Consider the following 24,348-nt stretch of genomic DNA (forward strand, 5'->3'; position numbering starts at 1 on the left):
CCACTCTACGAAGAAATCCTCATCCAGTCATAAATCTCGCTTGTACCCCCTACAGTAGTACTTCTGATAATAATTGTAGCTGTTGTACTGATCTGAATGCTTTTTGGAAATCTGTGTTTATCAATATTCCATTTTTCAGTGTTTCCTTGTATTAGTTTATGTAGTCTGTGGTGCCACCTCCTCTAAATTCTTCTTTCATGTCTGCACTACATTTATTTCGCTAAGTTCTCTATATTTAGAATATTATTTGTTATGTACTGTTTGACTTTCATGTCTGTAGCATAGCTAAAAAAAACGTTAAGTGATATGTTGTCTCACTTGTGTATCTGTCTGGTTTTACATATTTGTGTCACACATATTCAGGCATAAAGTAATTATACAAGGTCATTTTATCTGGTAATATCTCTCCTAATGCTGTAATACAAAATACCAAATACACCCTAAGGAGTTTAATGACAGAACCTTTGTAATGTGGCTGCTGTGTTTGAAATTGAACTCGTAATACAAGTAGAGACATCACGCACTGACTTCATAGAACTATGCCATATTACCGACAAATTTATGGCACAAGTAATCAATTAATCAACACAGTCAGTGTGAGAAAAGAAGCTTAATTAAGCAGCACATACATTAATCCTGCAATGAGAAAATATCAGGCGTAATATCAGTACCAATGAACAAGAAAATCATTAGTAAGAGACTGAAGATATCTAAAGTGCTGTAGTGAGCAACTTTTAGTTCCTCACTGTGCAGCGAGAAGTAGACTGCATTCTGTAAACAGAACTGTTAAATATGAAACGCTGAATATCAGCTAACAATATAACTCAAAATTCGTTGAATCATGTTGCAGTTTGAAAGACTGGAATATGCATGGTTTGTCATAAGATGCTAGACACCTCGAGACAATGCTCTATTCCAGATAGCTTGTAAGACACTGAGGAAATACACATTTTCAGCACCACACACAGTGTCCCTCCAGCCAGCATCCATGTCAAAACTTACCATGTTATCTGAAAATTATTGCATCATAGTGGGGGTACGTAATCCTTAGAATAGTGGATGCTATCTGTGAGGTGAAATATTTGATGAATTTTACCATATGGGACAGTTAGCTGATGAAAAATTCGTGTCTAGTAACAAGTGATGACGAAATGGCAGCAGCCAAATAGGTCTACCAGTTTGCACTTAAATATCGTGCAAATGGTCAGTAAAGTCGAAATGACAAATAGTATACAAATTAAAATTTATGTAATTGTTTTAAAATCAAGTGAACATAGCAACATTTCAGTCCTTGGAATCACAAAAACATATGAACGAAAAGTCGGATATACCAACATCACATGAACTAAATTCCATACACAACACAAAGGAAATTATGAATAAACTAAACTGAAGAAAAGGGTGACAGATCTGACTCTATAAGTATTCAGATGAAGTAGATAAATTTTGATTCTGTAGTCCGTCTCATGCCTACTGATTTCACAAAAATACAAATCGTTGGCAACACCACACAGAGTGCATGTTCATTTCCTCAATTCGTAGCAGGTTTAGTAACACCAATTAGTATAAAATTTAACCAAGGAATATGAGAACCTCATGAATTACTTAACAGAATATCCTTGCACATAATCAATCTCCTCAGATAACCAAAATAAATAGAGCTAACTCACTGAAAGTGCAAACCGATAGCAACCACATTTATTACCAAACATAATCGAGTACCAAGCTTCTGCCTGAATGTCACAGAGAGAACGCTTGAAAGATGATAACTGTGTTGTCAATTCTTGTACAGAGTTAGCTTTTCAAAGTTTCTGCAATGAGTAGTTCATAAAATAAAGTAATAATTTAACTAAAAATTGAAAATGGTTACCTGGCAACCAAAAGTGACTAAAATAAAAGTGACATACATTCAACACATCTTTGAAATAAACCAGCTGGGCAGAAGTAAATGAGTTAGTGGAAAATTATTGTGCTTTTAGATTATTGTTATTCATAGTCATAAAGGTAGAGTATAAATATAGATAATAACAGATTCCAAAACTTGTAATCTTATAATAAAAAGTTAATGTACAATTTGTGAACCATTAGTATTACCCACCTTTGTTCTTTAGATCATAGCAAAAATTATAATTATGGTTAACGCAACTTCAGAAAAGTGTGCTACATAGAATTCAAATGATTCTGTTGACTTTTGATGTTTCTGTTGTAGTAGTACTGTTTTCTATTTTATGCTACTGTTACCTGTTTTTTGATGAGTTACATGTAATAGTTGAGGTAATTGTTTCTAGGGCCAGATGAACTTTCTGACCCAAATTTCAACTTCAACGATAAAAATAACCTTAAAGGTGGGAAGCAAGTACAAAAAATACAGCATTTCTTAAAGAGAATGTAATATGTTATACCATGGCTTTAAAGATGTAAAAATTCACGTACGTTTTAGTTTTGTGTCATTAGACAGTAAATTTTTACATTCTACAGTAATGAATTCATAGACAATATCATGTATGTTTTAGTCTGGAATCATTACATATCTATTGCTCTTTGTATGCTTGGTTGAATGTATGTACTGAGAATGTGCTAATATATTTAATAAAATAATTCATTTAATAATTTCAAATGTACTTTATTTCATTCTTTCACTGTGATTTTTTGATAATATAAACGAGGAATTTATATATTTCAGCTAATTAAACCATTGGTAGTGGATGATTTGGTGACATGATACCCCTGCACCATCAGCATGCTATTGAATGTGCAATTACGTCTTCCACAAGTCGCACCTGGAATCCAATTTTCTTTTGATGGAGCTCAATTATCACTGCTATTGGCATGCTAATCATTTCTTGCATTTCAGTTTAATATTTTCATGGTCCTGAATCCAAACTTCTCTATTCTCCAATGATGACTTCTACACCTGACTTTCACAAAAATATGAAATTTCAGGTTATAGTCTTTCAGTTGTCACAACAGGAAGATCATTTTAATCATTAATCTAAAAAGTCAACAGCTCCTGCTGTGATCAACGTGATGTTCATCTTTTTATAGTAATTTCATTCTCTCATTTTATTGTCTGTGAGGAATACATTACACTCCTTCTCAAACCTGCACCTTTTTAAGATGTCTTTGTGTATAATTGATTCAGTCCTAAGCAAATATTGTAATGGTCAATGAGTGAAATTATGATTTACACATAATGTGTTATGCCTCTATGAATTTTAAAATGTTGTGACCTGTGATAACAATATTATGCGCCTCAACTGTAGCCAATCCTATCAATCAAAAGCTTTGCTTTGATGGTGCATAACACAATTACTTGATGCAAGGTAAAATGATGTACTTAATTCATGTGTTGCAGTTTGCCTTCTGTTCTTCTATTGTGAAATACGAGGAAACTAGATTTTGTAAGTTGGCTGACTGTCAATCGCCCTAGTAAGAATAATAATTGTTCATCTATGCTGCTATCCCACAAAACTCTATTAGTGTTAAATGCCATGGTGAAAGCAATATTAAACTTTCTGGTAGCAGAGTTATTCTGGTTTGAAGGATATCTTCATGGTGTACAACTTACCATGTTCTAAAATGATTGAAAATTTTAACCATCACTCCATATGTCCAAAACTCTGATGACTTATTGTCATTGACAATGACCATGGAAACCTTCATTCAAATTCATTGTTTAATTATCCAGAGAATTCTTTGCAAATGAACTTTTACATATTGAACAAGAAATAACTTTTGTTTGAGATTATCTTGTTATAGCTTAGTTGATGTTGCATGTCTCAGCACAGCAACTTTGTGTTGTGTTGTATATCCATTGTGATATAGGGTGTTGTGATTCAGTTTGATTTTGGTATCTGTCCTTGTAAATCAGTGTGCCAGGTTGATCACTAGAAATGAGTTTCTGTTTGCAGCGTGTGAAGTTTTCCAGCTACTGCTTTTCACTTAAAGAAATTTACACTGTGTAAGAACTTGTGATACACTGTGGTAATCACGAAGTATACATTTAGCTAGTACTGCATAATCATTTCCATAATAGAATACTATGGCAATCAGTTGTTAGCGACGTTTCTCTTCACAGGACACCCACAACTGTTATTCATTATCATTGATAAAACTGGCTACAGTTGCAAAAATTATTTATTTCTAAAAAGGAAAGCACTATCCGATTTCAGGACACATGTCTCATCTTTAGGTGCATCTGCAAAATTCTTAAACAGTTTTGAAATCAAATTAGAAGTGTACATTTTATTGTGTGGCTATTCTTATTGTGATCAATAGTGCTCTAACTTAGCGCTTCTGCTATAATTGGTGGTAGGCTATAAGAGCTTTATTGGTTTCCTTCCTTTTGTGTTATTGTTCCACAACTTTGTGAATATGCAAATTAGTGGCAATTTGAGACAGTGCTCTCTAAGCATTCTGTATGAATTCTTTTATTCTTCAGTGACCCCATTTGTTGGTTTTGCAATCTATACACGAGCAGATAATATTTAATTAATGCCTCGTTTGTATATGAGAGAAGTTAGCTTTACAGCAGCAGATGAGAGTTTGTGGTTTCTTAGACCTGTTCTGGGCTGGTACATTAATCTAAATTTTGATCATCAGATGGCGTGAGCAGTCCGTTACTAATACACAGCCGCTCCCACTGGCATTTCAACTTTGGGTTGTGCTCCAGACTAGTCTGATGGGTGTCTATGAAGCATTGGTGAGTCGCAAATGTTACTCAGGGGATTGCATTGTTTTTCTCACATACCTGCAGGTACACATTCTATAGAAATCCTTTTTTGGACGTTTCAGTGTTTGAAACTCAGCCCACCTGTCTTCATGTGGATGCATGTCAGGCCCCTAATTCTGGACTATTGCAAGTTTCGTAATGGGACATTTAGGATGACAGGTCGATAATTCTTCATAGTGTTGATATTGTACAGAAGCCAACCACAAATTTGTTTTCGGTTATTTTATTCAAAAAGTACCATTACCTGTTTCTCACTTTTCAAAATTCATCATCAGACTGCTTTTTCATGCTTACATAAAAACAAATTATACATTCACTTCCTGTGAGGTCCCCTAGTATAAAAAATAATTCATAATTACTAATTTGTAACTACAATGGTTGCGCTAATATTTGCGTTGGAATGCAACATGCTAGAAATGTCCATCTGCCGCATTCTTTTTGCAGTTCTTTGCAATGAAACAAATTCACAAGGATGTTTGTGTTTTCACAGTCACAAACATTGGCCTGCATTGTAAACCGCTTTCGTTTGGTCACAAAATAAATTTTCAATGTACACCACATAAATTGATTTGCAACATACGGAAACAAATACACAGTTCACAAGATAAATCAAAACATGTGAAGCACACTGAAAATTCTCTTGTGATCAAACGAATGTAGTGTAAGTTTTGGGACTGTGGAAATACAAAAATACTTGAGAATGTATTTCATTGCAATAAAAATGCAAAAACAAATGTGCTAGATGTACATTTCATGTAAGTTACATTCCAACACAAATTGTAGGGCAACCATTTTGATTACACGTTCGTAAATGTGAATTATTGTTTCTCCTAGGGCAACCAACTGGAAGCAAATGAATAATTTGTTTTGATGAAAGCACCAACAGTTTTTTCATATAACAGCCGCAGTCTCCAACCATGTATTTATTTGACAAAATTACAATTCTCTCCATATTTTATTCTAGGTAACGGAGATTTCCGCTCTTCTAATAGGGAATCTTTGTCCTTTTATATATGTCTTCCTCTGTGAGAGGTTTTCTGGCAGACCTAAGGTTGATGAGGATATCCTCTTTCATGTCTTGTACCAGGGATGTACTACTTTAACATTCTTTAAACTATTTTAACTTAAGTTAAGCATTCTTTCTTGAGTCAAATTTTAGTGTCAGTATAGGGTTTTTTGTAAGAGTTTCTGTTTGTTTTGTTTAGCTATGATTATCTTAACCAGGTGCATAGGTATTATTATTCATTTTAAAAATTTTGCAGTTGCACCTGGAGATGGGACTTATGTCCTGAAAGTGGGTATGTTTTCCTTTTTAGAAATAAATACCTTTTACAACTATAGCAGAATTTATGATCGACAAATTGTTACTAAGAGTGACATATATAAATCGGTTTACTTACTTGAGTGTAGATACACATAATTAAAATGTTAAGTACATTAATGAATGGAATTAAAAAAGCTAAATTAAAATTTAATCCTTAGATGACACCTATAGTTTACATATTGATTCCAGGAAATATGTAAACACTCCCCTTATTGTTCGCATATAACAAATTTTTAGCAACCTTATATCCACTTTTCATCATTTCCTTTGAACACTGTTGTGCGATTTCACAAACTTAAAAAAAAAAGGTTTGGTTTGCAATTAAGTTAATGAAATTTAATTTCACTGAGTCTTGTCAGCTTAATTTACACACACACACACACACACACACACACACACACACACACACACACACACACACACATATATATATATATATATATATATATATATATATATATATATATATATATGTCTATTAGTTGTTGTTGCAGCAATGAAAGTAAATACTTTTCAATTGTTGCAATGTTATCGAAGTTTGAAAATAATGTCATAAGGTTTTGGTGCAAGATTAACGCCCTCAACAGTAGAGTGCTTAAGTCCAGTACCATTAGCAGGAACAAGACGAAATTTTTTCAAGACTCCAGCAAACATCTGGAATAAACAAAATTTTGCCAATTGCTCCCCCAAACACCGACGTCGACCTGAAAGTCAAATTGAAGCTGTCAGATATCAGTTACAAATTATGTTACCATTACTTATTCAATTAGCAATAACTCACCAAGACCAAATGGTAAGAATGCATCATCCTCTCTAAGCTTTCCAGTTTCAGTAATGAAACGTTCTGGTCGATACACTTCAGGATCGCCCCAGTGGTCTTTATCCATATGCAATGACCAAATGTTCGTCAGGACAACAGTATTCTGCATATAAAAATGCATCAGTTACTTCATGTTAACATCTCTAAATTTAGAAAGCATAAGAAATAGCTCTATTCTGGTACACTTTAGAGATAGCACTATTATTTTTATTGATGTTATTTCTCAGGTTGTAAGTAGCAACATACACGAAATGGTTTGATCTTAGGAATTTCTATTTGCAATATGCATTGCGATAATGGAAATAAAACACAGAGGATTTGCCATCACTCTTGTCATATTTATGTAGATTTCTTGCTTTTGTGAAATTTACTTACTGTATTAAAAAGATTAATGTTTCAACTCCATGAAACCGTGGGATTCTTCTTTTCCGTGGCTTGCATGCCATTTCTTCACCATGTGGACATGTTAATTACTGGATTTAGCAGTGTTAATAGAAGAGGGTGGCTGAATGTCCTTTCTGTCCCCATCGCTTTCCCGCCTAGTTCGTAATTTGTGCAATCAACCTTTGTGTCTATTGATATCCCAAGTGTAAGTGAATAAATGCTTTTAAATGTTTATGAATCGCATAGGTGACTACCAGTCCGGTTTTCACTTACCAGGAAGGTACCTGGGCTCGAACAAATAGATCTGTATGAACGTTTGGTTACAGGACCATTATGGACCTCTGGATTTGCTGGTGGGTGTCGTTTTTCTGCAAAACTCTGCAGTCATACTATAGATATCACTGTAGATGTAATTGTAGACGCCATACGCAATGCAGCAATCTTAACTATAAATGTAAATGCCGAATGTCAATTAAACGCTCCGAGCAATAAGAATGACAGCAAAACGCACAGAGAAAAAATGCTAGTTGATCGCATGGCGTATTTGCACATTCTATAATACCAGTGTTGAACGCCACGTCAATGACACTTTTGAAGTTGTTCACTGGTTCACCAATAGCGTAGCCAGCGTTCTGCCATGCGTAACGAAGCATTGGTCTGTATACTCCCGCAAATAACTGATTGTAAATGACAGGATGCATATTCATGATAAAGAATCTGTCGTGCAATTTCGGCTGCATTTTACTGGAACGTAGTTTGATGAAGTCTGTTATTCTCTTGGTATATATTTTATATGTTGTTGTTGTTGTGGTCTTCAGTCCTGCGACTGGTTTGATACAGCTCTCCACGCTACTCTATCCTGTGCAAGCTTCTTCATCTCCCAGTACCTACTAGAGCCTACATCCCTCTGAATCTGCTTGGTGTATTCATTTCTTGGTCTCCCGCTACGATTTTTACCCTCCAAGCTGCCCTCCAATACTAAATTGGTGATCACTTGGTGCCTCAGAACATGTCCCACCAACCGATCCCTTCTTATAGTCAAGTTGTGCCACAAACTCCTCTCCTCCCCAATCCTATTCAGTACCTCCTCATTAGTTATGTGATCTACCCATCTAATCTTCAGCATTCTTCTGTAGCACCACATTTCGAAAGCTTCTATTCTCTTCTTGTCCAAACTATTTATCGTCCATGTTTCACATCCATACATGGCTACGCTCCATACAAATACTTTCAGAAATGACTTCCTGACACTTAAATCTATACTCGATGTTAACAAATTTCTCTTCTTCAGAAACGCTTTCCTTGCCATTGCCAGTCTACATTTTATATCCTCTCTACTTTGACCATCATCAGTTATTTTGCTCCCCAAATAGCAAAACTCCTTTACTACTTTAAGTGTCTCATTTCCTAACCTAATTCCCTCACCATCGCCCGACTTAATTCGGCTACATTCCATTATCCTCGTTTTGCTTTTGTTGATGTTCATCTTATATCCTCCTTTCAAGACACTGTCCATTCCGTTCAACTGCTCTTCCAAGTCCTTTACTGTCTCTGACAGAATTACAATGTTATCAGCGAACCTCAAAGTATTATATTTTATATTGCCTGAAGAAATACACATCCAGAGGTTGTGCATATTTTGTAGTTTTAGGCGGAATGATTTTTAAATCTACATGTTTTCCGCCAGATGCTTCCAGTAGTACTCGTTCATCCTTACGTCCAGACCAGGAGTCACAAACTACTAATGACTTTCTCGACAAATGTGGATTCTAAACTGACAGAAAAAACGTCTTCAGATGTTGTTTCGACATCTTCCCACTCACACTTGCATCGACGACGACATTTGGAGGGCACCGCGTTTCTATTTCCCTTGACACTCGGGGTCCAAACTTTCCACTGGATTCTTGGAAACAAATATAGAGTTTGTCTGCCAATCGTCCGTCCATTGATATAGCAACATCCATCGTATGACTATGTGTTGCACAGTTAAATGATTGCAACATCGCGACAGTATTTCTCTCCCCTTTCATGGATAGTATTCTGTCACAAGAAAGTTCATAGTTGAACTGACTCTGATCACAGTTCCATACAGAACTAATATCGATGTGTTTCTCTCGTGATATGCTCATTGGCGTGAGCAACAAAAGTTTGAGCTCTTTCAATCAGCTCTTCTTCGTCATCCTTATCTTTTCGTGCTTGGAACATAGTGATACGGCTAATGTTATCCTAAACTCCTTTTTAAAGTTAGTAATAAATCCTAATGAAGCTGTAAAGTTTGTACACCCGAGATTTCTGGCTACATCCAAAGCCCAATGTTGTAAATGCCAATAATGAACGGCGGAACCGCATTCTCGCGCTTCATCGAATTTCGCCATTACACGCTCCTTGATGGTCTTGAACAGCAGTGTACGATTTCCTTTGAAAACTGTATTTCCTTGTCTTTTCTTTGCCACGTAATCCAGTATGTTTTTAATATTGCTTTTAGACTTCAGTTTAGGGTATCTTTTCAGTAGCTTGTCGTATGTGTCGAAACCTCTTACGTAATAATCATCGTACATGTTCTCCAGTGTGTTGTCATCAAACGCCGTGATGATACTTGCAACTTTAACCTTCTTCTTGGGAGACGGTTGGTATTCACTGTCACTGCTTCCATCGCCTCTTCCCGCACTTGCCGTAGCACTACCGTTTGCAATGAGTTATTCGTCATTATCATCCCTATCATCATCATTATGTGTTAGTGTTACAACAGTATCTGTTTCTAACTTATACTCATATTTCTGCACTATAAGAGATACCAGAAAACACGCGAATGATTCGTCTTCTACACCAATACCATCTTTACGAAGAAGGGTTCTTCGTAACTTCATCTCAACCAATCGCAATACATTAGCAGGATTGATTACCAATCGCCGAGCCAATACACAAATATAGTCACAAAACGCAACTTCAGAGGCACACTGCACCGTCCCTACTGGTCCCGACTGGCGTACCGGCAGGTCAGTGTGCAATGCGGCATGGCATACGCAGAGGCCTCTAACGACTGCAGAGTTTTGCAGATGCTGGAGTATCACTAGTGCAATAAGAGGAGACCTTTACATTATTTCTCACACGATTTTGGTGTATTTGTGTTTGTTCGAGCTCAAGTACTTTCCTGGTTAGTTGGATGTGGGAAACCACCTAAAAGTCACATCCAAACTGGCTGGCACACTGGCCTTTGGCGTTAATCTGCATGCTGGCTTCGATCTGGGGCCGAATCCTGGGAGCGAATGTCCAGACGTGACATCTAAGAAACCACAGTAATATAGTAAAAGTCATAAAAGTATTTGTAAATAATAACATCAATAAAATAAGACTGGACACTTTGCTGACGAACTAGTTGCTATGCAGCAGTGAACTATTGATAATGATTACCTTAACACGCATATGAGCTTGTTTCTGACGGACCATACTCTTTAAATATGCAATGCTAACCTGTTTCTTGAATAGAAACCTATGGAACAATTCTGACATATGAGCTTGGAACTTCAATAGTGGCATTACACTTATTTACAACATATAAAAAACAGATACAAGTTTCAAAGTTTTAGTGTCCTTCGGATTAGTATCCAGTATTGTGTACAACCCATTACCAGCGATGTGTTAGTCGTAAGATACCGTTAGTACAGCCGGTTGTGTTGATAGTGTGAGTGGAGCGGTCTATTACCCGAAGAATGTCTGTAACGGTTCTAAAGCGAATGCTTTCTTCAATCTGGTTATCAAGTTGAAGTCACCAGGCCTTAAGTCCAGAGAATGCGGTGGATGGTACAGCACTTCCCAGCTCAATCGACAGTACAAAATAGTCACAACATGTGCCTCACCACTGTCATACAAAATGAAGAGTGGGTACAGCAGGAAGCGTCGGCGCTTCTTTCTCTAAAGCTGTTAATTTTTGTAGCACAGCCTAGGCCATGACTCCAGCTTGAATCCTAAGCTGAAGGAGAATTTCAAGGTATTCGCTTGAGAATAGTCAGAGATTCTTCGGGTAATAGACCGCTCCACTCTCATGATCAACACAACTGGTGCCGCTAAGGATCTACAACTTCCACATTGGTGACGGCGGGTTATACATAACGATGGTGACTACTTTTAAGCTCAGTAAAACTTTCAAACATTTATTTTGCATCTCCTCAATGTGTATAGAGGGTAAGTCAGAGGGAAAGGTACATACTTTGAGTGGTGTTAGAATAAGTCATTCTGAACAAAAAGTGTCCTCTGAGCATATGTCCTGTTCTTAACAGTTTCAGGAGAATCTAATGAAAACAATGAGGAACAGAACAAATGCAGATGCCGGCTAATGAGACATTTTGATATAATTTTATGTTTAATTGTGTATATTTACGCACAAAAAATGTTAGAAAGGTCCACTGTCAACTACAACACATTTTCCAAGTCTTGTAGGAAGCAACTGTCATACTGATATGAGGTCGTTCATGAAGTCCTTTATTTGAACACATGCACGTAAAATACGAACGAAAAGTTCCATGGAGTAAAGAATGTCTCGGCCATTGTTTGCGTCGAAATATCTGTAATTGGAGATGCATCAGCCCAACTGATGTACAAGTCAGTTGCTGTGAAGATACATCGGAACACTACTGCTGGAAGCAGTGGGCTCACTAAATCAATGTGTGTGTGTGGAAAAAAAAGTTCGGATTCAGAAAAATGACCTATGGAAAGTAAAGACAACGCTATGTGGCCTTTTGTCGCTTTGGTTGTTTTTACATGTGAGCGTCGGTGAAGGAAATGACATGCGACCAACACCCACGATTTTCAAACAGCTGTATCTTGGACGTAGTTAAGAAAAGGGCATACGTTCATTTAAAGTCTTTTGTTCGGAAGCACTAACACTATCACCCTCAAAGCATATGCCTTTCCTCCTGACTCACGCCGTATAAAGTGAAGTCGCCTGCTCGCTTCCTTCTGTATATGAAGGCTAATCACAGGAAGTGGCGTACGGCTTTTGATCTGGGTTTGACTACTCGATAAACCGATTCATCAAGAAGGTATCTGTATACAATTTATAAATCTTTCGTGGAAATTGACTGAATTATGTGAATTAAAGCATCTCGCCATTGCGAAAACGATGACGATGCCAAATCCACCTAGCGATCAGCCGTCATAACTCGAGGGAAAGTAGTGACTCGAGAAAGCAGCAAGCGCAAACAAATTGGTATATGGCGTTGTGTCCTGCCAATAGATTCTGCAGCTAGTTGCCGAAAAGTTGTGGGATCGAATCCCAGTATGGGCACTTTTCACTTTGCCCTTAAACCTACCAATTATCCGTCAAGGATGTGGGGATACAGCACAATTACACTGTGGTTCGGATTCCACAGTGCAGTGTAGCTCCCCTTTTCCTGGTTGGTTTATATAAACGAAATTTTGCAGCATCGCAGCCGAGGACTCAACTTTCAACTACCGGTATCTGCTTTCCTTCAATCAAATATAGATGTGATTACGATTCTTCGGATGGAGGGGCGAAAAAGTCTGCCGTAAAGCATCTGTGACACAAAATTGCTGCAGTGAGTTTCAACAATGAATCTGTCCATACTAAGCTTTACAACAGGAGTGCCATCAGGCACTACACATCTGCATCAAGTGCGTTTTTCTGTTTTCTTTTTAATTTTATTTGAGTTTTGGTATTCGAACACGATCCACTCAGCCAACACATTATATCCTACAAATCTTCTCTGCCACATATGAATTTAAATCTCTTGCTCTTATCTCAAAGGTAGCCAGAACCACCTAGGGAATTGCAAGGCAGTGATCACGTGTCAGTGTAGTAGTAGATACATTGCAGTTTGTAAGGATCGAGCCACTCGAGCTATAGATGCAGCCATCTCACTGTAACAAATATTTATACCATGGCAACCATGCAGCCTTTAGTTTTCTCGACTAGTTTGGAGGTTGGAGTATTTTGTCAGGAATATACACTACTGGCCATTAAAATTGCTACACCACGAAGATGACGTGCTACAGACGCGAAATTTAACCAACAAGAAGAAGATGCTGTGATATGCAAACGATTAGCTTTTCAGAGCATTCACACAAGGTTGGCACCGGTGGCGATACATACAACGTGCTGACGTGAGGAAAGTTTCCAACCGATTTCTCATACACAAACAGCAGTTGACCGGCGTTGCCTGGTGCAACGTTGTTGTGATGCCTCGTGTAAGGAGGAGAAATGCGTACCATCACGTTTCCGACTTTGATAAAGGTCAGATTGTAGCCTATCGCGATTGCGGTTTATCGTATCGCGACACTGCTGCTCGCGTTGGTCGAGATCAAATGACTGTTAGCAGAATATGGAATCGGTGGGTTCAAGAGGGTAATACGGAACGCCGTGCTAGATCCCAAAGGCCTCGTATCGCTAGCAGTCGAGATGACAGGCATCTTATCCGCATGCCTGTAACGGATCGTACAGCCACGTCTCGATCCCTGAGTCAACAGGTGGGGACGTTTGCAAGACAACAACCATGTGCACGAACAGTTCGACGACGTTTGCAGCAGCATGGACTATCAGCTTGAAGACCATGGCTGCGGTTAGCCTTGAAGCTGCATCACAGACAGGAGCGCCTGCGATGGTCTACTCAACGACGAACCTGCGTGCACGAATGGCAAAACGTCATTTTTTCGGATGAATCCAGGTTCTGTTTACAGCATGATGATGGTTGCATCTGTGTTTAGCAACATAGCGGTGAACGCACATTGGAAGCGTGTATTCGTCATCGCCATACTGGCGTATCACCTGGCGTGACGGTATGGGGTGCCATTGGTTACACGACTCGGTCACCTCTTGTTCGCATTGACGGCACTTCGAACTGTGGACGTTACATTTAACATGTGTTATAACCCGTAGCTCTAACCTTCATTCTATCCCTGCAAAATCCTACATTTCAGCAGGATAATGCACGACCGCTGGTTGCAGGTCCTGTACGGGCCTTTCTGGATACAGAAAATGTTCGACTGCTGCCCTGGCCAGCATATTCTCCAGATCTCTCACCAATTGAAAACGTCTGGTCAATGGTGGCCGAGCAACTGGGTGTTGATGAACTGTGGTATCGTGTTGAAGCTGCATGGGCAGCTGTACCTGTACACGCCATCGAAGCTCTGTTTGACTCAATACCCAGGCGTATCAAGGCCGTTATTACGGCCAGAGGTTCTTGTTTTGGGTACTGATTTCTCAGGATCTACGCACCTAAATTTCGTGACAATGTAATCACATGTCAGATCTAGTATAATATGTTTGTCCACTGAATACCCGTTTATCATCTGCATTTCTTCTTGATGTAGCAATTTTAATGGCCAGTAGTGTACATTAATATCTTTGTGTACAGCTGCTCTCTGTGTTAAAGAACTCCATACTCGTCGAGAAAACTGCAGACTGCATGGGTATCGTGGTATAAACGTACTGTACATTACGGGTAGATGCCTTCATCTGTGTCTCAAGCCTTATGAACCGCAGTGCATCTTTAACTACACTGATCACATGACCATTGACTTCAAATTCTCTAGTTCGATCTGCCTACCTGTGAGTTACATTGGATGCCTTGCTTCTATGCCTGCTTTATACCTGTGTTAATGCTACAATGGTTATAATGTGGAATCTTGGCATGTATTGTCATGACAGGATGAGGTGTTCCCTATTACCAGAATGACGCTGTTCCACTTAAGACAGTCTAGGTTCGGAATACTAATCTGAATAGGTAGATAACCTGCTGTGTATAGCCCCAGTACAAACTGATTTTCGCTGATGTCAGCTTAACACTTTCCTGAGAGGGATCTAACTGTTGCAGCAGCTGTGTGTAGATGACTTTCAGAGGCATGTATTCTGTATAAGTGTCATTATATATATTATCTAGTGGCTAGTGAGCATCTATCTGTATCTTATGGTTTTAATGTTCAACGAAGTTACCGTGCTATGCTACTCGTTTTAGTGTGTGTTAGCGGTGTATTTGTGGTAAAACATCGAACAGTGCTACAACGTTGCACTGTGCTATTGGTTACTCATTTCATGTGTTTACTGATGTATCTTAGAATGGAGATATGGAGTATTTGGAGAAAAAAAGGCCGGAAATGTTATGAATAGCGATGGAAGGAGTGTGTGCTTATAGAAAACAGATCATATCATGTCTATGTTACACATCATTTTAATACATGCTGCATGTTTTGTGCAACATTTAAAGCACTGGACGTTGGTCATATAACGGTGCATTTACGGACAATATACTGTGTCAGGAATTAGGCGTTAGTCATTAAGCATCAGGCACTATGTTTTAGGTATCAGGGGTTAGGTGTCAGATGTTAGGCGTTAGCTGTTATGTGTGTTGTGCTTAGGGCGAGTGCGAAGGCTGAATGTGACCATATGAAAATGCATGAGGTCGGCTGTGGTGTAGTGGCTTCTGCAAAGTATCATCACATAGTCCACCAATAAATAAATTGCCCTCTTTTAAACAAAACTGTATTTTTCATTTAAAGAGTAGAAGACTTCAACAGAAGCGCTGGGGGCCCTCTGGCGTTCAAGTCTCCAGTAAATGCTACGCAGCTGCAGCTGCTAACCATGAGTCCTGCCTGCTCTTCGGTTGCAACAGAAAGTGCAAACACGCACAATGCCAAGTCTACAGTTAAAGGTTCTCAGCCTTGGCTGATACCAAGAGGAGTCTTGCAGCCATGGCACTGTGCACTGTCATTCCGGTTCACAACTGTTGCAGAACAATGGATAACAGAGTCATGGTCATGGGAGTGAGTGATAGCTTCTGGTCACACCACGTGTGTTATTTCCACATAAATACACCATACGTTTCTGCGTGATAACATTGTTATGTTCTTCATGACAGCTATTGGTCACACCTGAATAAGTGATATCCACAGAAACTCACGTGTCAGTATGCATTCTGAGAAAAAGGTGATATCTTTGCTGAACAGTCCCCTTGCATACGCCCTATAAATAGTAGGGCATCCGAAAGAGTGATTATTATAAAAGTGTATAGGCACAGGAGCATGCTGGCAAGAATTCGCCGGTGCTAGGACTGGCTTTCTGGCACTCCCTGGAAAGCATATGACGTTACTGGTAGATGTGTGGTTCCCTGTTATTGTGGATATGTTAGACAAAATGGTTTTCCTCCCGTCAAAGAGACTATGAGGTACTGATTTATTTGGAAACACACATTAACAAACAATATTTATGTCACCACTGGTATATGCTACTATTGAGTTGTAAGGTGGTAGGTTCTTTACAGTGTTCTTAGAGGATGAGCATTAACAAAACCGACAAACTTCAGGGACAGACTCCGAACTGAAAAGTGAAGAAAAAATTTCCTATGAACATTTGTCCAGAAATTGCCATTGCCATGGTAGGAGGAGCTGACAAATGAAATTTCCTGTGATCATGTGCTGTGTAGGCCTTGTGTGTTGCAGGCTGATAACAGATGCAGCGTACTGTAAGCAGCGCAGATGGTCGGGTATTTATATTGGGAATAAGCTGAGATGGTGTTTGTATATGGCCAAGCAGATGGAATTGGTCGAGAGGCAGCACGGCTATACCAAAACAAGTATCCTCACAGATATAAACCACATCACACAACATTTGAAGTCATTTTTGCGAGTTCATGTGAAAATGAGTCCTTCCAGCAGAGGATGCTAGGTGGCAGACTGTGCATACACCAGATCTGGAGGATTGGATTCTGCAGGATATTGAAATAAATTCAAAAATAAGTTCAAGGCAAGTGGCCTGCCCACACATTCGTCTCTCTGAAAGGACCAATGATCACACAAACGCCCAAAAAGGCTTTGAATGTTGTCTGATGTGGTTGGTTTCTGTGAGGGTATTAGTTCTGGTATAGCCGTGCTGCCTTTCGACTGTATATTAAAAAATGGAGAAATATTGCTCCTCACAATACTGTCAGTGGGGGAGTCTGACTGTCGCGATTTGGTACTCTTTCACACACAAATCGCAGAGTTTACCATTAAATTATTCTGTTACATTACTATTCATCCCCACTTTTTGTGGAATATGTTACCAACGGATTCAATTACTATCCTGTCTCAAGACACTGCATTATGAATATATATTAGCAGAACCAGCCTGATTTGGTGGGCCTATAAAGCTTCCTAGGTGGGGAGTGATGTGCACTTGGGCACTTGGAGGTGATATCTTTCATATACAGCGACACATAGGGATATGTTATATGATGACACAATTGGAGTTGAGTGTTTAATTTGAATGACCTCCACTTTTATAGTAAAACCTATGTTATGCATTTATATGTCAAATCATAAGTGCAGGAATGAACAAAGTTATTGTTAACCTAATTATAGAGTTTATAAAGCATCCAGACATGTAGCTACAGAAAACTTTTACACCTCCCTTGGCTAAAGAACGTGGTAATACTAGGATGGAGACCGTTACAGAATGGATCATGTGTTTGGTCCCTTTGTAGGACTGTTATTGGAGGTCCTAACATGTACGATGTGGTTGAGGACTTGATGTTGTGTCTGTATTGCAGCAGAGGCGGCGTCAAGGTTTGGTAGAATTTCTAATATAATTTCTGTTTATGACCCACTAAATTTTAGAACCCAAATAATTCTGAATCTACATTTACATATCTGTACGTTACAGCGAATAACCTCTCTTCGATATGGGTTTCGGAATTCATTTATAGCAGTGGTTGGTGATCATGAAATGTCTTGCAATAGGCCTTAGGCATATTTGATGCCTCATTGTGTTTGCAAGATGAGCAGTCTTACTTGTAATACAACGTTACTTTTGCTTGAATTTCCCTAGAAGTCTTGCTTGTATTGCGATGAGCATGCATGTTAATGAGTTATATTGACGCTTTAGATGTAGCAATATTTAAGTTTTGGAGCTTATTTGGGCTTGAAAAGTGTGAAACATCTCATAATAGATGATAAGTAGTTTAATTTATCTCAGAGGTATTAACTCTGAGATTATCTCTGGAAATGTCGCATCTCTTACTGTTACCACTTTTGGTCGAGTGTTTATAAACTGTTCCTTTTGTTCTGTAGTGTAACGACTATATTGTAATAAAGTAATTTATTTCTTCCTTCTCTTGGTAGACAATTATATTGTATTTAGATACTCCTACAACGCAAATAGTACATTTTTCCAGCACGTTTTAGAATATTGTGCCATCATAGACGTCGAGATACTCGATGCAAACATCACACATTTTGTGTTGCTGAAACATTTTGCAGAATTTTTGGAATATTGTGACTCCATATTTGCAGAAAATAATACAGCCTACAAAGCTTTCACAGACCCTTGCCACCATGGATCTGACTGCAAATTGCTGTTATTATATGTAGTTTTCAGTAAGCTTTGTTTCATCTAGAATAATAGCAATAACTGGCAATCAATAGCATCAATTATATTTTTTTAATGAATAACATGATGCATTATGTTAGTCCCTCCTAAACTGGTGCTTGCGAACAATTTAAATACGGAAATATTTAATCTGGGGGTTTAACATGATTTACATCAAAAATAGATCTAATTAGTTACACTCAGGCTGTGAGTTTTTTTGCATGTTTGCTTGCTTAGCATAGTACTTTAGTTAACACACATTTTCCTGCAGTTGTAAGTTTGGTCAGGTTACTTTTATGACACTGAATCCTTAGGCTTACCTTCTAAAATGTCAGTTGTTGTTAAGTACGGATATCTAGCATTGGAGTCACAATTTTGGGCACTAAATGGTGAAATATGTGCGTATATGGAATTAACTTGCACTTTCTTTCACATTGGAGACATATTTTTGCAATATTGTGTATATTAATTGTGTTTCATGTACTGGACCTCAGTTGGGCTCTGGATAATTTGTGTAAACATCGCACTTTGTTCGCTCCCTATGTAATTTTCAGACATTTTAGAATATTTCAACATCTTAGATATTGAAAATAATTAATTTTCGACTCTGTTGCGTTTTTAACAATTGAAACTTCTGTTGGTGATAGTGAGAAATACCCATCGTACAAAACAACAAACTATCCACATTTATACAGTTCTGCCACGTACTGGTGGGAGTATTAACCTCAAAGAAATTGTGCTTCAAAGATTGAACTGTGCTATATTGTCACAGTGTAGCCACCTGCTGGTGACAAGAGAAACTGGGATGTGATACAGGACTTGATTTTTTTTTGCATTTCCATTATTTATGGGATAGAATTAAAGATGAAACTCATTTTAACAAACTTGAATTCCTAATTTATTACTTGTATTTTATAAGCAAATGTTGTTTTTTAATTATTTATAGAGAAGTATGCTATTTAATCATTCAAATATTCTATGGCGAATAATATACAGCTTCTCATGAAATTTACTAATGTGACTCCTGAGCCAAGAATTTTAGAAGACAATAATGGAAACCTTATTGACAAAATTTTTCTGTACTTTAGGCAATTCAGATGCCTTATCATATCTGGCTGCCACAAAGGTACAGGGTACGAGGCAGAGGGGAGGGGGGGGAGTAGTGGAAGTCTCCCTCTTCCCTCCCACAACATGCCATTCACACATAGCTAGATGTGTTTCTGCTGAAGTCTTGATTCTTGGTATGGCCTTGGAGATAAGGTACTGTTGATGGTGATACGACACAATTACCAGTCCCCTAACCCTCCCCTTCTCCACCCCCTCCCTTTCTCCACTCCTTCCCTTCTTGGCCTTGGTGTGTAGTTCCCTTCAAGATAAGGAAGTACTGGTGCTGTTGTAAGCGGAATATGACATTCATAATTGCCTCGGCTGTCTGATTGATGCTGACTAAGCGATTTTTTGCCAGAACGGCCAGTGCCCTACTTATCCCCCTCCCCCCTCTCCATGATCCACATTACCTGAAATTGATCGAGTGAATCCGAAATGCTGCATAAAGTGGTTATTTTGTACACAGATCTTCATCTGAATACTCTGACCTGAGTCTGGCCAGTGAAACAATTAGTCAAGAGTCAGTTCAGTATTTGGGACAAAGCTTCAAAACGCTTTCAGTATAAACTCGTGAATGTAATAGATATTCTCAGAAAACACAAAATGTCGTCTATGTACGATAATACACATCTTTGGGTGTTCCTGTGTAACTCTGGAATGCCTGAAACAATTTGAAACAGTCTTGGTACATGTGTGAATTATTATACTGGAAGAAGTACTGCTGGGGTAAAAGACACTAGTAGCCTTAGCAATGATGTGGACACATGAAGAGGAAGACACGTAAAAAAAGAGTTGAAAAGAGCTGTATTGGTGTAAAATCGGCGTTGCTGACACTTCAACCCCGGGGATGGGGCGACTGTGGAAAGGAGTGACATTTAAATCATTACTCTGGAACGCTTTGAGCTATTAAAAAAAAAAGAGAGAGATAGAAAAATTACTGTCTACAAAAATGTGTGGGGTGGAGCACCCGCAGCAGTTTACAGCATGTAAGTGGTTATAAGAGACAGAAGGGATAGATTTATAAATATAACACATGTAGTATGTGATAAAATTTTGTGCTACATTATTATTGCAATTAATCTGCATGTTGTCTTTTTGTCTTTGAGGCTTGTCTTCCACAGTCCAGTTTCATATGTACTATATGAGTTATTCCGACTTTTGCGATTGTATCAAGTATTATTTGGACCAGAGGCGTTTCGCTTTATGTAAAGAATCTTCAACGGTCAGTCTTCTGTCTCTTACATTATTTCCATGCGTTCTTCTGCACACAGGCATTCAGTTTTTAGCACACTGAACTGCACTGGCACAAATTTTTTTTCTTATTTGCATGGTTATGTATATCGACATTCAACTCCTGTGCTTTGTGTTCTAATGGACCTGGAACACATAGCGAAATAGTATACACTGCCACAGTCAAAACAACAAAACGATAGGTGATGGCATTCCTCTGGATCAAAGCAAAGTACCTACACAAAGTACACGACGTCAATGTGGATATATACAAAAATGTAAGCGAGAAAATATTGTATGTAATCCCAGTGTAGTGTGTTAGAAATAAAACAAACGCCTGTGGATAGAAGATCACATTAAAATAATGCGGGAGACGAAACTGACCGCTGATGATGCTTTACGTAAAGTTAAGAATGTCTTGTACAAATAAGACTTTATAACGTCGCAAAAGACTGTGCAGCTCTCAGATTAGTTGCAATGAATTTGTAAGAGATTTTACTTTTTAATTTGTATACTGTGTATAACTTTAATATATAGGCCTTAAATAGAATAAATTTATTTACACACTGTGAGCATATTTGATTCAGTTTGCTAAGCTGTGCTGCAACATGTCGTGAAAATAAACTTAAAAATGTGATCCTGCAAGAATCCGATCTCTGTTAATTATTACTTTCTGCGAGCATAGGAACACAACGTAAAACCAAGGAGATTGTCGCCGTTTTTTTTTTGAAGTGGCTGCCTCCTTGTGCTTGCGAGAATGCTTTTGTAAAGTTTTTAAAAAGGTTGCTATACAAACGAAAAAGGCCTTCAATGCCTTCTGGGTGTTCCTCTAGCCGTAATTGCAGAAAAAGATCTGGCTGAAATATCACGTGGTACGGTGATTCGTGTAATTCCCTGTGGCACAACACCTAGGAACAATGGGCCATGCTTTTATTTTGCTTGGAACGGATAAATACAAGAAAAATCAAATAAGCCAAATCAGTTATTTAGTATCCTCACACTCGGATCCAAAGTATCAAGATATTTAATGCAGTCAAAAACCACTTTGTCCATCACAGGCTGTACAATTTATTATGCAAGCTGAACTATGTCATCAACATTCATTTAGTATACAGGGTGAGTCACCTAACATTACCGCTGGATATATTTCGTAAACCACATCAAATACTGACGAATCGATTCCACAGACCAAACGTGAGGAGAGGGGCTAGTGTAATTGGTTAATACAAACCATAAAAAAATGCACGGAAGTATGTTTTTTAACACAAACCTACGTTTTTTAAAAATGGGACCCCGTTAGTTTTGTTAGCACATCTGAACATATAAACAAATACGTAATCAGTGCCGTTTGTTGCATTGTAAAACGTTAATTAAATCCGGAGATATTGTAACCTAAAGTTGACGATTGAGTACCACTCCTCCGCTGTTCGATCGTGTGTATCGGACAGCACCGAATTACGTAGGGATCCAAAGGGAACGGTGATGGACCTTAGGTACAGAAGAGACTGGAACAGCACATTACGTCCACATGCTAACACCTTTTTATTGGTCTTTTTCACTGACGCACATGTACATTACCATGAGGGGTGAGGTACACGTACACACGTGGTTTCCGTTTTCAATTACGGACTGGAATAGCGTGTGTCCCGACATGTCAGGCCAATAGATGTTCAATGTGGTGGCCATCATTTGCTGCACACAATTGCAATCTCTGGTGTAATGAATATCGTACACGCCGCAGTACATCTGGTGTAATGTCGCCGCAGGCTGCCACAATACGTTGTTTCATATCCTCTGGGGTTGTAGGCACATCACGGTACACATTCTCCTTTAACGTACCCCACAAAAAGAAGTCCAGAGGTGTAAGATCAGGAGAACGGTCTGGCCAATTTCTGCGTCCTCCACGTCCTATGAAACGCCCGTCGAACATCCTATCAAGGGTCAGCCTAGTGTTAATTGCGGAATGTGCAGGTGCACCATCATGCTGATACCACATACGTCGACGCGTTTCCAGTGGGACATTATCGAGCAACGTTGGCAGATCATTCTGTAGAAACGCGATGTATGTTGCAGCTGTTTGGGGCCCTGCAATGAAGTGAGGACCAATGAGGTGGTCGCCAATGATTCCGCACCATACATTTACAGTCTACGGTCGCTGTCGCTCTACCTGTCTGAGCCAGCGAGGATTGTCCACGGACCAGTAATGCATGTTCCGTAGATTCACTGCCCCGTGGTTTGTGAAACCCGCTTGGTCGGTAAACAGGTAGAACTGCAACGCATTCTCTGTTAATGCCCATTGACAGAATTGCACTCGATGATTAAAGTCATCACCATGTAATTGCTGATGTAGCGACACATGAAACGGGTGAAAGCGGTGACGATGCAGTATGCGCGTGACACTACTTTGACTCAGTCCACCGGCTCTCGCAATGTCCCGTGTACTCATGCGTGGGTTCATGGCAACAGCAGCTAACATACGAACTGCACCCGCTTCTCATGCGACGGGCCTGTTACGGACCCGTTTGCGTGCTACGATCATACCTGTTGCATACAGTTGGCGGTAGATGTTTTGCAATGTGCGGCACGTTGGGTGCTCTCTGTCCGGGTACCGTTCTGCATACACCCTGCAGGCTTTAGCTGCATTTCGTCGACACTCGCCATAGATGAGTATCATCTCCGCCTTTTCAGAGTTCGAATACACCATGGTCACAGTTCCTACAACACTACACTATCACAGACGTCTGGTAACACGGTGTACTACAGTTGGTCTGCGTGCGGAGACGAATGCAGAATAACAGTAGCAGCAAGCGCTACATGCGGACACTGCGACAGCTAGACCAAACCTCAACAGTGCACTACAGCCACACTCGCAAACACGGTCGTCATCGTAAACATGTCACTGCAGATGCTGGTCGCCGACCGTGGCCCGTGTTTGTTACAACACGCAAGTGAACGTCGGAGGTTTCAAGCGTCAACTTTAGGTTACAATATCTCCGGATGTAATTAACATTTTACAATGCAACAAACGGCACTAATTACGTATTAGTTTATATGTTCAGAGGTGCTAACAAAAATAACGTGTTTCCATTAAAAAAATATAGGTTTGTGTTAAAAAACATACTTCCGTGCATTTTTGTATGGTTTATATTAAACAATTACTCCTCACGTTCGGTCTGTGGAATCGGTTCGCCAGTATTTGATATGGTTTACATAATATATCCAGCGGTAACATTAGGTGACTCACCCTGTATAACCCAGTTTCGTTTCTTGACCATTTTGAAGTGTAGCTGTAACAATCAACAACAATAAACGTCAGTGTTTTATATTATACCCGCATTTGAAATCGCAGCAGACCGGGACTGGCTAATGTGCTAAACAAATACTGAAGTAAAAGT

The 24,348-nt window shown here is 39.0% G+C and overlaps 1 protein-coding gene across 1 annotated transcript in view; it reads right to left on the reverse strand.

Moving 5' to 3' along the window:
- Window positions 1–6,462: 6,462 nt before the first annotated feature.
- Window positions 6,463–24,348, reverse strand: part of LOC126188412 (methyl farnesoate epoxidase-like) — a 162,028-nt gene continuing 144,142 nt past the window's right edge. Inside the window, exons 8-9 of the mRNA XM_049930015.1 lie at window positions 6,838–6,979; window positions 6,463–6,760 (exon numbers count right to left, since the gene is read on the reverse strand). Coding sequence (XP_049785972.1) covers window positions 6,585–6,760; window positions 6,838–6,979 — 318 coding nt within the window. The 3' untranslated portion in view covers window positions 6,463–6,584. The remainder of the gene's footprint in view (window positions 6,761–6,837; window positions 6,980–24,348) is intronic.

Source organism: Schistocerca cancellata, chromosome 5, assembly GCF_023864275.1.
Source record: "Schistocerca cancellata isolate TAMUIC-IGC-003103 chromosome 5, iqSchCanc2.1, whole genome shotgun sequence".
Classification (NCBI taxonomy): domain Eukaryota; kingdom Metazoa; phylum Arthropoda; class Insecta; order Orthoptera; family Acrididae; genus Schistocerca; species Schistocerca cancellata.